We start from the raw sequence: 16,561 nt of genomic DNA on the forward strand, positions 1-16,561 counted from the left end.
AGAATGAAAATAAAAATAAAAGTAAATAAATACAAGACAAAAAGTGAGTAAAAGAGTAAAATTGAAAATAGAAAAAATAAAAACAAAACTGTCATTTCAAATTAATAGAAATAGAAAATACTAAAATAAATATTATACTAAAAAGCTAAATCAAACAATTAAGAGGCTAAAAGCAACAGATCTGTTTGCGTTTGCTTCTGGATATTTGATCACAGCGGAGCAACATGATGTAACAATACATATATTCTTTATCCTCCACAGTATGAGAAATGACAAATATTACCAGCATCATGCTAAGTACTTAGAGTAGCAGCAGGTTGTGTCTGCAGAACTGTTTTGTACTGCCTCGAGGGATACATGTTATAAATGCAAAAGTTAAACCGATTGACATTATAATTAACCCTTTCAGGCACAGCGGTTACTACAGTGGACATCTTATCATGTTATCAGGTTACAGGGTGCATGAAAGGGTTAATCCAACACAGTGGTTGAAATCCACAAATTTAGTCTACGCAAAGGATTTTTTTTTCCCACCTTTCTGAAAGCACCTGGAGGTTTCCGCACAGGAACCACATCACGTTAATACCCGTTTCTGGGCATTGCCTATCTAATGCTTTTCTTCTACAGGGTGGGAGAAACCTGCGAGCCCTCCAGGTGCGGAGGAGGAGGCGACGAAAATCAGGGCGAGGTCGCCAGACATAAATTGGCAGGTGAAAAAAAAAACAAAAGAAAACAAAGCTGGTTGCTGAAAGTATCCACCACTTTGTAAACACATAGTTTGTCCTGGCTGCGTTACAGTCGGAATTATCGTGTGTGTGTGTGTGTGTGTGTGTATGTGACAGGAAATGACTGCAAAGTGAATACTGTAAAGTCAGTACTTACAGGAGATCCAGTGGGTCCAGGTGGTCCTCGGGGACCCATTGGGCCCTGGAAAGAGAAGAACAGCCCAATCAGGAATGAACAATAATCACAGATTCAATATGGTACACCTGCTTCACATCGAATATGTCTTGACAAAGATGATGCTCATTTTGAGGCAGGGTTATAATAGGTTGGGATTTGGCAGTTTTTACTTTGTTTTGACTTTTGTTATTTTAAATTCAGTTCTTTTTTATTTTTAGAATGGGTTTTTTAGTTTTTAGTCATTTTTCCCCCAGAAAATGTTTAATTTTACTTTAGTTTTTAATCGTTTTAATGTTACTTTTACTTTGTTTTTAATATGTGGCGTATTTGTGGATTGAAAGATAAAAAAAAAAAACAACCAAAAAAAGGTTCATGTCATTTTAATAAAGTTCAATCTTGCTTCTTCAATACGGCCATCACGTCATATTGAAATAAACACATTTAATACAAACCTTGAAATGTACTGCACAAAGACAAAAACAAAGGACTTTATTGCCATAATTCAAGCCCATTTTTATTAATTTGATAAATTTGTGTTAGTCATTGTTTGTTTAATATCGCTCATTTTTATTTTACTTTATTGCCAAAAATGTTTTGATATTTTAGTTTTAGCTTGTTAGTTTTTATCCACCAGCTGGCACCCATCTATGAAATTACCAACACGGGGTTCAACCCACCTCTGCACCAAGTTGTGCTTTACAGGATTTCTGCCGTTCAGTAAAAATCAAGCTCTAAATCTGCACAATTCAGTGTGACATAGTTCTGACTCTGTGCACATGCTTTCAGCAATTATCTTCAAACATGTGTAACACATTTTGAAAAAAAATCTCTGAATTCACTTTACAGGGTCTAAGTATGGGAGTATAGTAATACTATTTTTACCGGGCTTTTTCAGCACAGGTTTCTGGACTTCTACTTCAATACAGAGCGTGGGTAATTTTGCCTCCACTAGCTGCGCAACCTCCACATGGAAGAAAATCATTTGAAATTCCACAGTGTCACCCACTCTGGTTGTGTAGCTCTCAAGGTTGAGAGTTGAGTAGCATGTTTGAACTCTGCGTGACTTCTTCGAGGCAGCGACTCGGAAGGAAAAAGAAGACAAACGCGGCTCTACTCGTTTCCCTCAGCAGCAGGTGAGATTCCTACGACTCATTTCTGTTCCGCTCAGCCTCAATCTCAACCACCCCCCGCCCCACCTCCCCCCGACCACTTACAACGCTTAACAAGAGAAAATCACATTCTGTGAAGGTGATGAGCCAAACACTTTGGGGAAAAGACGTGGGAAAAAAAGTTATTTCAATGTGAAGCACTGTGGACAAGCCGTAAGCATGTCTGACATGTCGATTTCGATGTTCGGGGGTTTGAATCTTGGCTCCAGCATTCCTGTGTGGAGTTTGCATGTTGGCTTCAGTTTACCTGTGAAACTTTGGAACTCATTCACTGCCATTGGTGAGTCAATTACGTTTTCCATTGGGGAAGGATGAGGGAGGTTCTGACGCTGCTCCAATGTAAAGTTAAAGCATGGCAACCAACAACTTCGCTGACGGACAACCACCAGTAGATGGTAGCGATGCAACCATTTTAGGATCGGCTTGCGAGTCCAGTGAGAGAAACTGATTATAATTATATTACTGCTGATGATAAAACTTTAGTAAACCATTTGTTGTGTGTGTATATATAATAATTGAACACAATGTCATGTATTAAAAAAGTCAAAATGCTCCAAAATGGATGTGAGTTAATGTTAAAGGCAAGTACTATAGAAAATAAAGAACAAATAAAGGATATCTTTCTTACTAAATGAATGGAAGTTCTTCAAATATTTGCAGAGTTAAACATCATGCCTTCTAAACCCTCCTTTCAGCATGTTGGACCATCTTCAAAATATCCCCCACCCCCCAAATTAAATAAATGCGGCACAGCGGTCCTCAGAAGTGAATGAAAGTCACCTTTGAGTGAGAGCAGGAAGACTTCACCAATGTGGTTTGAGGATTATCAATGGTGCTCTGTAGGGTCAGAACCTCTTCATATACTGCACGTGTGTGTTTAAGAGGGTCTCACTAGCAGTATTGTTCAACACTGTGGTACAAGGCGGGATCCAGCGGGTGTGTTTTTTCATTAAATGTCACTCTTGCAGACTGACTGGGAGCCAAGGTAAAGGCGTCGATCCGATCTTGAACTTTTAATTCCATCTTCCAGAACATTTCTAGGTTGAATAAGCTTCTTTTCAACTTTCTTCTCATTCCTTGATCATTTTAAATCCCCCTCACGATGACGATGTGTCCTTCTTGTGGAGCTGCTGCGGTCCAGCAGGCCAGCTACCATCTCGATTTTTTGTTTTTTCTCTTTTTAAGCTTTTTTGACAGGTTGGTGTGCGCTCTCGCAAAAGGAAAGAAGATGAGGAAAAAGAAGAAGGGAAAGCTGCTGGCTCACCATGGGTCCTTGCATTACGCCCATCTGAGCGCCGCCGCCGGCCTTCTCATCAAAGCCACCTGCCATCTGAGCAGCAAAGTTCTAAAAAAACACAACCCAAAACGCATTACTAGACTTCAGAACAACACAGTGTACTAATTTAATCGATACTAGCTGTTTGAGAATTTTATTTTTAATTTCATTTCATTTTTTCCATATCAAGACATTACAACATGCCAAAGATACTGACAGTCAGACAACCCCCACCCCACCCCCAAAAAAAATTATTGCCGATTTTTCTCTCTGTTGTAAAGTTAATCAAATACTAAAGGGCAAAGTACTCTATTGTAAAACAGTGAAATATTCTGCCTGTAAATAATATCTTTATTTTTTTGTAAGCGTTACAGGACCAAAAAAAAAAAAGTTATTCTATCCATGATAGATCACGCTAAATTTTCAGTAAGTTTGATTGTGAGTGCGAATGGTTGTCTATGTGTGCCCTGCGGTTGGGTAGCAACCAGTGCAGAGAGTGAACCGCCTACTGCCCGAAGTCAGCTGGGACAGGCTCCAGAACTCCCGCAACCCTCGTGAGGATATAAGCGGTTCAGATAATGGATGGATCGATATATGTATTTTTTTTTTCAATAATTGGACGATTAATTGGCTAAATCGAAATTTTAAGATAGCCCATCTTAGAGCTGGTCCCAAATCCGGGTAACTCGGTAGGATTACAGTCAGCAATGGCTGTCAAAATTGTCAATTAAAAAATGAAGCCAAAACTTAAATTGAAATGAGCCTCAAAAAAATTTCAACAAGGCTGATTTGAAACCCCAGATCGGAAAAAGCTGCAAAGAAGAAGCACTTTGATTAACTCCTATGAGGGAATTTGCCCAAAATGAGTCCCAGTGGGAAGCAGGCATCCTTTTGACAGATGGACAATGCAACATTACAAAGTGCTTTGCCCATGTCATCTTCGGTTTGTATGTCTCATCCCAAAATGGGGTTTTCATTTCAAGATTAGCGTCCATCTCTCCTTCACCAAGAGTATTCATGTTTTTGCAATAACAACACCCTCCCTTGTTAAGCTACCCCCTTGCCCTTGTCCTCATTTTATGCCTCACAAGTTTATCAGCATTGATACCTGCTAGTTAAATATTTTTGTACCAGAAACACTAATCGCTGTACAAGGAAAAAATCTCAGCCCAATCTTAGACTTAGATCTTATTCAGAAACAGCACTGTTGCCCCGTGTTATCTTTAATGTATTGATATGATGTCACTACCCCTTAAACAGCCTTGGAAACTTCCCTAATTCACCCCAGAAAGACTTGAGATTTTTAATTCAACTTTATATTCATTGTGTTTGGGAGATATGAAGTTGGTACAAATGCATAATGGTCAAGCTCCCACACTTGTTTTTTTTCAAGCAGATAATATAAACATAAACGTAGTATGTCGTGTTTTATCGACACCATATGGTACCCAAAGCGCTTGACAAAACCTCACATTTCAGCCATTCACACACACGTTCATACACCAATGGCAGGCTGCTTGCAAGGTGCACTGGGATCAAATTAGGGTTCAGCGTACATGCAGACGGCAAATTATGTGATCTTGCTGACAGGGTGGACATTTTTGGCTAATGGTGGCATTTAATGAGCACATGGTGGACCCTGACTTAGTAACATGATTCAGTTAGCAAGCTGACAGTGTATTGCAAATAAATGAATAAATGAATGAATGAATGAAAAAAATCGAACTTTGGAAAGATTTTTATATGACCGGTCATTGATATATCACTATGACAGAGTGTTGAAATCACAAAACATAAGCGCAAATATTGATTTGAACTTTTCACTTGGTCAGCCATTGAAGAAAGACAAAAAACTCTTTGTAACATCAATGAAACCCCCAGTGGGCTTATTCAACGGCCATTTGCCCTGTAATGACAGGGTGGACACAATTTCAAGGACTCATGCGAAATATGATTATGGAAATAGAATCTATGGAAAGATAATGAATATTTTCATTGAAAAAACTTTTTGAGAACAATAAAAACAAGTCAGTGTTTGATTTAGTACAATTTAACCATAAGTATACTGCCCTTTACTACAACATGAGTAAGCCTCACAAGTTTTTTGTGGATTTGGACAAACATAGTACCAAAATAATATTCGACTTTAGAGTGAGTTGATTTTTGTGAAAAAAAATGCACGAAATGACTTTATGTTGATTTGGTGCTCAGCAGTTTTGTGCCGTCCTTGAATTTAAACATTGGTCAACCGCTAATTTCATTCGGAGATGGCGTCATGTCTGTAAAAAATTGTTGACTAGTGATCATTTTTATGCATGAGAGGCCTTTGCACGGAACAAAAATTCACAGTCGCGTACGTGATTAATTTGTGATTGGTCAAACCCTTTGTTGTTGAAGACTGGATCTTGTATGCATGCATTGAGAAATGTAGAAACTACTATGAAAAATAGAACATATTAAGAGTACGTATTTTGCACAAATGGAAGTATTGTGTCCATTTTTGTCAGACATCTGGGTACGAAGTGTGTGGCCCCCAGTAGCACCCTCATTCATGCAAGTTTCCCATCCCTGGCTTAGAGCATATCCCTACTTTTATTATTGACCTTATTGACCTTCTCTCCGTTTGCGTTGTGTATAATTTCACTCATGTAGAATATTTTGGAAGACACATGTACCTTTGTAATAGGCCTCAATTCTGCTTCTAATTGCTGTCAATCAATGGTGATTAAAATCTATTCTATGTTGCGGCCCTAGACTTCATGAGATGTCGAGAACACGACACTACTGCTGGTAGTGGCTAACTATCCATCATGCCTAAATATTCCCTTTAACTGTTTCATGTATCCTGTAACCTGACAACACGATTAGCTGTCCACTGTAGTCAGCGCTGTCCCTGAAAGGGTTAACGACATGTTCGAGGAGGCAGATGATGATTCACGAGGTCGCGGCAGACTGGGCTCGAATGCGTGCGCCGACAAATCACAAGAATATGATGAGACGGCTGGCCATGTGTTCGATATGCACATTATCAAAGGCTGCGTAGTTTGCCGTGTGTCCACACCGAGAGGGCAGAGAGATTACGACAGGACCGCCTGTGTTCAACAAGCCCGGTGGACCACACCGCTTAATGCAAATGACACACGGCTATATGAAAGGCTGCCTTTCTTCACACCTACGTCGGTCCATAGCAGCTGAAACACGAACATACTGTACTTCTAAAAAAATAAACACAAATAAAGCAGACTTACCTTCTCTCCCTTGTCTCCTCTTGGTCCGCGATTTCCCTGCTCTCCTGGTGGGCCCTGAGTGAGCACGTCATGTTATATTGCGAACTTTATGTGCAGCGAATGAATGAATGAATGAATGAATGAATGAATGAACAAAAAAAAAAAATTATGAATGAGAATGGACCATTGGGCCTGGTGGTCCTCTGGGTCCTACGACCTGTGTTGTCAGAGAACAATGAAGACATCCGTTAGTAAACAGAGAATGCAATTTCTGTCAAAGTTCTGTGTAAATGCTACAGTAAATAATCAGATCACATATACAGTTTGAATATGGAATAACAAATAACTCACTAAAATGGAAAAATGTGGAATGTGAGACGAAAAATTTAAATGAGAGAGGTTTGAAAAAAAAACAGGCATTATTTGGGGATTTTTGTCGTGGGAGGTGTGGAATACTAAAAACATACTGGAATGTGATAAATACCTCACAAGGTGTCTCGAATGAGCTTAACAGTTTGACGTTGGAGTGGTGGCAATTGTTTGAGAAATGTGTAAGGAGGATGTAAAAATGTTAAATGTGTGCAATGCTTCGGGAATGTTGTCACGGAAAATGGAGAACAGTGAAAATGTAGAATACTGAAATATGTCAGAATTTGGGGAAGGGCTCCCAAGATGTCCTGAATTCTGTGAACATTTTGAAGTGGGAATGATTAGAATCGGTGAGGCAATGTGGAAAGATGATGGAAATTTAACAAAATATGTCAAAGGGATTTATGTAAATGGATAATGTGCAAATGTGGGAAAAGTTGGAATTTGGGCAACTCGTAAAAATGACTTCCCAGATGTCTTGAAGGTTGTCAATATTTTGGAAGTGGGAAGGGTTTGAATTGGTTGGGAAATGTCGAAGGAGTAAAAAGTGACAGCTATAATAACTGGAGTCGAAAGTATTTGGGTGCAGAATAACATAGTTCATATAACAATTGTTCATCGTGAAAAGTATAACAATAACAATGAATCCTTTGCAGAGTTTCAAAAGCTTTCTGCATTTTGGTTGTCTTTCCACTTCACAAAGAGGGGAAAGCAAGGCATTCTCTCTTCCCCCATCACCACTCATCAGAGTAGACTCGCTAATGGCTAATCCTCGAAAGGGGAAAGCATTTCGACGAAAGATAAGATAAACAATTCCGTTTTTATTTGGAACCACAAAGTAGCGTGCGCTCGGAGTGGGGCAAAGCATTTCCAGGTGGCTCCAGCCAATGAAGACTTTGTAGAGCTTCAATAACAATTGGGCCTTTCTTTCCCACTGAGTACACACCAAAATACAATCTGATCTCACATTTGGAGGAGCGATCACTCAGTGGTGTTCACTTACATCAGTAATATCTCCGGGTTCGCCTTTCTGGCCCTGTGAGACGAACCAAAACAAAGAAAAAAAACCATCAATAACACATTAGCAATACACTACTGTAATAACAAAAAAAAACATTGGGTATTACACATTGTAGTTATACTGCATTTGTTCATTTTTTTACCTCTCACATTCCAAAATCATACACATTAGGTTCATTGAAGACTAAATCATGGGGTGTCAAACGTATTTTTGTCGAAGGTCACTATGGAGTTACATCTTCCCTCGGAGTGCCGTTACAACAGTGAAACCGATGAAATGTTTCATCCATATTGTATTCTACTTGTACGCAACAAATTGGATCGATTATTAGTTTTGAAATCAGTCAACTATTTGTTTGTTGTTTGGTCAATTATTGTTGAAGGAAGTGTAAACAGGCTCACAAAATTATTACAAAGTCTCAACGTTATGCATTACAAAAGACAGATTTTGGCAGTGATCATGGAAGTTGACACACATGATTTGTTTTTGCGGGCCACATAAAATGACGTGGCGGGCCAGATCTGGCCCCCGGCCCTTGAGTTTGACACCTGTGCTCTAAATTGTCCACACGTGTGAATGCGAGCATGAATTGTTGTTTGTCTACATGCCATGTATAAAAGAATTGATGGATTTGTTCAAAATATGCCTTTATTTGAATAGCAGAGATGGAATCTGTCAAGCTGGACTTTACTGTGCCGTCATGAAAATTGGCGGTCGGTAATGGCCAATATTGTTTTGACATTTGTTGCTCATTTGAGGAAAACCATCATGAAAGAGAACAAACATGTCCTGCCACCAGTTCAGAGTGTCACCCACTCGATAGATGGCTTCCAAAAACCATTTGCAATTCTCCATGATGCCTGCTAACTCTGCGGTTGAACAAATAAACACCTTGCAGATACCGCATGAGGAAACGCTGTTTGTGTTTTTGGTTATTTAGGACATTATGACGCATGATGGCAGTCAAGCCTAAATCCTTGAATTGCCATATTAGGATATTTTTGTAACCACAGTACACGCCGGGGCATTCCTAAATCAAAGTCATCATACAATCAATATGCTTCTTTGCATTATCGGCCAAGTAAGATATTGAAACGAACATCTGCTACAGTCTCACTAGACACCCGAACGCAGCAGCCTGCACGAAATAACCACGGGCACCCAAATGTCTAAAACCTTTAGAGCACAGGCTCAAAAATGAACACGGGACCTTCATTCCACACACATTCACGCACACATGCAAAGCTCACCTTAGCTCCAGGTGTTCCTGTGACGTGGCAGTAGAGATGAGAAAAAGAGTTAGCACGCGGGTTCACAAACAAAACAAAACCAGCACTTCTAAAACTTCTCTCCTTAGTCCACACGCTGATAATCTCTTTTTTTGTCATCTTACTTTAAAGATTTGCGCACTCTAAAGAAAAACCTGCAAAAATGTGATATTTTCGTACCCCTAATTGCCCATTTGGATGTTGCTGACGTTCCATCTTAAGCGTTAAAGCAGAAAGCGGATTTTTCAGACCATCCACCGGGCAGCGGGCGATGGTAGAAAGCACAAACAATACAGGGTGACCCCCAAAAATGTACTCACAATGTCAACCCATTTCCCCATACGCTTTGTTTTGACGTGCTTATTAACATATATACAAGTTTGATGAGGTTAATTAAAGAAAACAATAGTCGATCTAATACATAATAACTTAGCAGCATTGAGGAAAACGGCCTATAAATCATTTGAGAAAAAGTGGTACACAGGTTCCCCCTACTGGTGCATGAAAGAATCACTGAATTAAATGTTCATACTGCATGTTACAGTGGCTTCAAATTGTTGTTTTTTTAATCCAGTGCAGTATGTTTTTAAACTCCAGGTGAGTTGTAATTATTGTTTTTATTTCATCTTTTGTTTCTTTTCAAACATTTATTTAGCTACAACATTTTTCTTTTGTGCAGTATATTTTATTTGATTCATTAGGCCATTTTTTAAATTTTCCGACACTGAAAAAATTTTTACTCAATTTCCTTTTTGTTCAGTGGTTGCACCAAATAAAATCAATTGCATGCAGATACATTTTTTTAAGGGGACGTAGTCTACTTACAAAATGTATCTGGATCCAGATTTTTTTTTTTTTTTTGTGCAACCACGTGACAAAATAGATGTGTGTAAAAGTTTTTGTTGAAAAAAAAAATTCTGTGTATATTTAGGGCTAGTCTTCATGCGCAAACTGCGTGGATTAGAATGGCTTACAAAAATATTAAATATACTTTTTAGGAATGAAACCTCAGCCTCATTTTTTTAATGAAGACTTACGCCTACTACCGACTGGATTTGAACTTTGGCCACTTTGGTGGTACTTGGAGAGCCAAGTATTTTTTGAGGCAGCAACTGGTGTGAAAAGTTTTGAGAATCACTGGTCTAATCAAAAAAAATATCGGGCGTCAAGAGTGAGTACATTTTTGCGACACCTCGTATATATTCAAATAATATTTCGGCATTGTTGCCTTTGTTTGAAAGCACCATTGAAACACGATCTCTTAAAGGGAGGGAAATATATTTGCACTGTCCAATGAAAATCAAAAAAGAACATTAGTGTTTTTGATGTACTTTTTTTTTAGCACAAGAACTCAAAAAGAAATCAACAAATAGGGAAATTGGAAAAATTTTTTGGGAAAGTATTAGACGGTTCGACACAATGTAGTAGTGATTAGCATGTCAGCCTGACAGTTCTGAGGTTCGGGGTTCAAATCTGGGTTTTTGCCTTCCTCCGTGGCTTTGACATAGTCGTCCCATGCTTGAGTGGGTTTTCTCCCACAGTGCCAAAACGTTCATGTTAGCTTCATTGAAGACTAAATTGTCCACAGGTGCGAATGGGAATGGTTGTGTGTGCTAATTAGCTGGCGACCAGTCCAGGGTGTGCAAAACCGGCTATGACAGGCTCTCGCCCAACAGTGCGGATAAGTGAAGTAAATGTTTATACTCTGAATTTAAAAAAAAAAAGTTTTTCATTGGACAGTGACAATATAAAAATGATATTTCCTCATACTGACCTTAGAAATCCTACTGCCAGTCCACAAAAAGAAAAACTAGCACATTTGGAAGCCAAATGTATAATTCTAATAAGAAACTATGCCATTTATTACTCCTAATAGCTTTATGGCTACACAGGTATTTATTGCTGCCATTTTGTGTTGCACTGCTAACAAGCATAATTTTTGCTGGCATCGGGCCGAAACCTCCAATGTCACATTTTGGTAAAATTCACGTTTTCACAAATCTTTAATATTGGTCTGATTTGTATATTTTTTTATGATTGACCAATGTTAGTTGTTGAAAATGACTTGCTCTCCTTGACGATGCAATGCTAATGGCTGAATAAATGGGACATTTTTGGGATCTCCTGAAACGTGATAATTTGAGGTGCATGGATTCCACCCGACGCCAGGCAGGCACTTGATTTCACTCACGCTTCCTCAGGGAGTTTTTATTTTTTTTTTTAATATAAACCTCATTCATGAAGCCCTAACCGGCAAGCCGCCACCGTTTTCTCACCACATCTCACACATAAAAGCAAAGAGAAGAGTGAGGGATGTGAAGGAGAAATGTGAAGCTGCGTCTCATTGACTTGAGGTATTTCCTTTAATGGCTGCCACATGTTTTTTTTTTTTTACATGGCGAAGACTATTCTGGCAAGGTGCAGCCAAGGTGAGCTTGTGGAAAAAGAAAAAAAAAACATTAAGGAAGCGTTTCAGTGAGATCTGCTCTTTTTCGAAAGTCATGTCTTTACTTTGAAAGGGCAAACTGAATAAAAGGTAAATCCAATTGGGCCCAAAGTAAACAACATGATTTTGCAGGCGGATGGGTAATTTATTTATGAGAAGTTTGAGATAAATAAATTACAACCAATGGGCGGCGAAGAGTCAGCGGCGCAGATGGGGCAACACTCTCCGAATGGGATTTCAGGCTTGGGGCAGTCTCTGAGCTCCTCGCAGACTATTTCGTCGCATAGGACAGTCCCGGTGTCGCACACGCAGATGCGACATGGCTCGGGCTTCCACACGTCCTTGTCGCTATAACGTTGGCCGTCCTGCAAGCAGCTAGGGGCACCCTCCTCTGCAGCGGGCCAGAGGGCACGGGTGTCAGGGTGCATGCGAAGGTTGGCGATGAGATGAAGTAAGAACATGTCAACATTTGATAGATTTCACAGTAGCAGGTGCATCCCAATAAAGTCGAAGATAATAGAAAAGCTTGTTTGTTTCAGGAGTCAATTCCAAACATTCATTCAGGCCAATTCCTACCTATTTTTTTCCCTAAAATAATCTTGCTGATTCTTTTTTACCTAATATTCTAATTTATTGATTTGGTCTTTTCCTTAGCTGTAAAATATACTCATCAAAACAGAGTATGAAGACATATTTCACGATCTGTAGTGAATCTACTGTGTATATGAGTTTGACTTTTTGAATGGAGCTATTGAAATAGACGTTTTCTACAATATTCTTAAATTAGGGGATACATTTTTCCAAGGAGCCACTCATAATTCCAACATCAATTAAACATAACCAAAAATGTGTACTCTTATTTGGCTTTAAAAAAATGTTTTCATGTCTTGAGAGTAAATTACAATTAACAAAAACATTCTGTCAGATTCGTTGTATTGTCCCCAAATGTATGTATGCACTCTTTTAAAATCACATAAACTGATAAGTTTTTTTTTTTTTGTATTTTATTTCGTGGACTGCGAATCTTACGACTCATGTACCCACGGGTGTCGTTGGACCGCAGTTTGAGACGCTCTGTTTCAATTTATTGGGATGCATCTGGGGAAACAGGAGGACACTCCTCATACACACATTGTAAGCGCTTCATCCAATACATAAAGCTGATATGACATACATGACACTTGCCTGATTAAGCTCCATATGAGAAGCAAAATATTACATACAACTCTCAACTCTCAATGTGATGGAATGCGGTTGAGCATCACCGCAATCACTCAACTTAAGAGCAAAACACATCATTACCTTTACAAAAGCAGTTTTGTGCATGTGCGTCTCATGTTGTAACCAGCCGCCCAACACACACACACACACACACACACACACACACACACACACACACACACACACACACACACACACACAAAAGTATCACACTAATTAGCATTCCCTCTCCGACACTGTTTAATGTACTCCTAAACCCAAAATGATTCACAAACTTTAAAATGGATTTTTTGGGGCTGATTATCTTCTGTCTGGAAATGACACAAGTCAGCCTAAGTGGCAAAATTGTAAAGTTAAAATTTCATTCCTAATCATTTCCAAATGGTAATTTAGCAACATGCACTACAGCTCGTAATGGGCAACCTACCAACCGTGCCAATAGAAAACTTAAAGCCAGCCTGCTATATGCAATTTTAATTACACAAAAATTCAGGGGCGCTGTGATCAACAAAAATCACCTAAAACATTGAACCTTCAAATGTTTAAAATGCCTGATTTGGTTGCCGCGATGGCATTTGTTCATGAATCATTGTTCATAAAGTAGATTGAAACATGGAACATTTCTCTTCACATAGCTTCCTACAGACTTTTTTTTAAACGCACACAAACACACATTCACCACAAATTGACTCAGTTATGAATCACATTGGTTTTACCAAATCCCAACTGGGATGCTTCAATCCCATTTAAAGGTAACCTATGACATGGCCACTGGGTGGCAGTGTAACGTTGCAGGACTGAGAACTGCAGGCACTAACTTCAAAAGAGCTGGAGGCCCTTCCCCAAAAACATTGGGCTGCTTTCCATTTAGTGGACATGAGAGACTGACTTGACATTCAGACGTCAACTTGGCATGTCAATCTGATGCCTCTCAGTGCCGCTACTGTACATTAAGGTGCACACCCCCATCCCCAACAATGAGCTTGTTGGTCTTTTGTACCACCGGAGTTGATTTTTCCACTCACAGATGTTTTGATTGCGTGTGCAATCCATTGGAGGGGATAGAGAAAAGCCCCCCGCCCCCTATCCTCCAAATACAGTAGCTGTGTTTACCTTTAGGAAAAGCGCTCAGGTGGATGTGATCTTAAGGCCCCCACTGCGTAAACCATGAATGAATGTGTCCTTTTTGGAGGGGCAGACAGAGCGGGCAATTCACTAACTTTTAGGGCCTTATGTAAACACAGGGTGCGTTCTTGGGAGCCCACCTTGGTGCCAGCGGTTGGGGGCGGCAAGGGGGCGGATCAGCTTTTATGCGCACACCTTTTGATGTGCGGTCAAAAGACGTACGTCCGCCTCGATCAAAAGAAGACATTGTGATTATGCAAATAAGACGCTGTCATGTTGGCAATTTTTCTATCCAGAATAGTGGATGTGCTGGTGATGGGGGAGGGGGGATGAAAAGCATAAAGTGTTCCCAGGTGCATCTTGAAGAGCTGTTTTCCATCTTATACTGTCTAGTTCTTTTGTTGCACTTTTTTTTCTCAAGCTGAAAAGGTCAAAAAGAGACCCAAGCCTGCCTCAGCTGACTTTACTACCACTCTCCAGCCAAAGCTTTTTGGGGAGCGTAACCTGAGACCTGACTGGCCCATTTTTAGGTGTAAATTCACCTTGAATCTGCTCCTTCTCTAGAAGATAACAAAAGCCCCTCTCTTCTGTCTTTCCCCACCAATCATCCCTCGCTTGCACACAAGCCAACAGTCACATTTTATGGCCAATCTTTAAAGCAGATGGAAAACTTGCTTATGGAACGTTACTCCTGGAGCCGATCCCTCACTCTTAAATCGCTTGTGGATACTCAATTTGAGTTTAAAGGGACTAAAGGGCAAACTTATGTGATTATTGATGGAGTGCTGTTTATTTAAATTTTTCATGCAAATATTACCCAGGGCTGAACTTGAAAACAGGAGGCAAGCTCGGATTTGCCTGGATGCCCTCTGACGGCAATGGAATGTGATCACTTTTCACCAAAGGCCCTTGAGCCTGACCACCTTTCATTTTTTTTTTCTGCCCACCCCCTCCTCCTCACGCTCAATATCAGTGAACCTAAAAGTATGCTACGTCTAGTGGTATGTGTAAGAATCTCTGAGTTAATTAGATAGCTAGATAGGACATTTGTGAAGTACCGTTCAGTTGTATTTCACTTTAAAGTACAATAGTTTTTTTTTCTCCCCAAATATTCATGTCCAGTGTTAATGATAATGAATAGTTATAATTGTTAACAAAAAAATATATAAATTTTTTGGAATAAAAAGTAATTTTTGATGAACACTTAAACCTCCTGCACTGCTGCATTTTAATCTTGGTCATTACGGTGGTACTTGAAGAACCATGGATACTGAAAAAAAGTACATCGGTGGCACATGATTAAAATGTAGTAAAATGACATTAACAAAGAAAAAAAAACGACAAAAAAAAATCAGGTGCAAACGATGCACAAATTGAAATTAGGAACATTTAAAGGACCTTTTCTCAATGTATTTTTGAATGTACAAACTTTGAGGTATGTATTAATTGAATAGACAGTTAAAAGGAGAGCCTGGTAGTGTTCATAAAGCACCCACAGGTGTTCATCTTAAGACTGCAGCAGGACTGGAGGAGGGAGAGTAAGAAAAACACCCAGGGGGAATCAAAGCTAACGTTTGAGATTTAGCTCCAGCTTTTGTGTGAGTTATCATTTATCATTTTACTCACTTATTTTTATGCCACTGCGGAAAGCAGCGGACACTGGCAACTATCCCACTTAGTAGCCAAAAGGTGCACATAACTCTTAGTCACACATACACACACACACACACACACACACACACACACACCTGCGCTCCACATCTTGCAAACTGTTTCCAACTTGTGCGTAAAAGAGTTGCCCCGTGCGCAAAAATGACCCCGAGACCTCATAGGAAGAAAGAAGCGGACAGCAAAGTAAAGGGCACTTACGGTTGTCGTCCTGACATCTGACAATGGCTAATAGGCACACTTGTGCGGCTGCAAATAGCAGTAGAGTCCTTGAATCCAGGAAGCTGACCATGTCTAAATATTAGACACGCAGTGGCCCTGGAAGGAGAAACTTCTTGCGCAAAGGGAGTCTCTAAAGTTCGTGTGTCCTCCAGCGATTTCAAAGCAGCACCATTCAACAGTCACCCTTGTCGAGCGGCAACCAAGGGAGAAGGAGGGGGGGGAGGGAATCCAGCAGGCAGGACTCGAACCTGCAGGAACAAGCTCAGCACCGACCACTTTGAGGGCCACAAGCAGTAGTTTTATGTCCCCGTTACCTTGAATGAATCTTCGTATATTCCCAAGGACCAGCCCAGCCCCTTACCCCCAGTGAGGCTGAAATCTGAGCCCACTTTCCCTCCCATTCTGTCTACCAGGTCACACACCCAACCACCCTGCACACACAACTCCCTCCATCAGTCCTAGACCACTCCCTTCCCCACGTGCTGCCACTGAAGCCCCCTTTCTAAAAAAAAAAACTTTCATCCCAAATTTGCTGCCCTCCCCCTTTTCCTTCCTGTACGGTTCATAGAAAGCTTTTTATGCTTCTCCCCCTGCTTTGTTGTGACCTCAATGCACTCCCAACAGGTGTCATGTGGGGGGAAAAATA

The 16,561-nt window shown here is 40.1% G+C and overlaps 1 protein-coding gene across 1 annotated transcript; it reads right to left on the minus strand.

Moving 5' to 3' along the window:
• Window positions 1-5,176: 5,176 nt before the first annotated feature.
• On the minus strand, window positions 5,177-16,263 carry LOC109510607 (collagen alpha-1(II) chain-like). Its single transcript, XM_019861029.1, has 7 exons — window positions 15,895-16,263; window positions 11,861-12,070; window positions 9,216-9,232; window positions 7,948-7,980; window positions 6,760-6,792; window positions 6,597-6,650; window positions 5,177-5,254 (listed from the first exon to the last, which is right to left on the minus strand). The coding sequence occupies exons 1-7, from the start codon at window positions 15,983-15,985 to the stop codon at window positions 5,177-5,179; spliced, it is 516 nt and encodes a 171-aa protein (XP_019716588.1). The 5' UTR covers window positions 15,986-16,263.
• Window positions 16,264-16,561: the final 298 nt, after the last annotated feature.

Source organism: Hippocampus comes, unplaced genomic scaffold, assembly GCF_001891065.2.
Source record: "Hippocampus comes isolate QL1 unplaced genomic scaffold, H_comes_QL1_v1.1 scaffold40, whole genome shotgun sequence".
In the NCBI taxonomy this organism is placed as follows: Eukaryota; Metazoa; Chordata; class Actinopteri; order Syngnathiformes; family Syngnathidae; genus Hippocampus; species Hippocampus comes.

Excerpts from the sequence above, each read along its gene's own strand:
- LOC109510607 (XM_019861029.1), bottom strand. The coding sequence starts at position 15,985 with ATGGTCAGCTTCCTGGATTCAAGGACTCTACTGCTATTTGCAGCCGCA. Across the intron at positions 12,071-15,894 it reads CAGATGTCAGGACGACAACC|AGGAGGGTGCCCCTAGCTGC; the intron begins GTAAGTGCCCTT and ends GGCCCGCTGCAG. Across the intron at positions 6,651-6,759 it reads GAGGACCACCAGGCCCAATG|GGCCCACCAGGAGAGCAGGG; the intron begins GTCCATTCTCAT and ends GTGCTCACTCAG.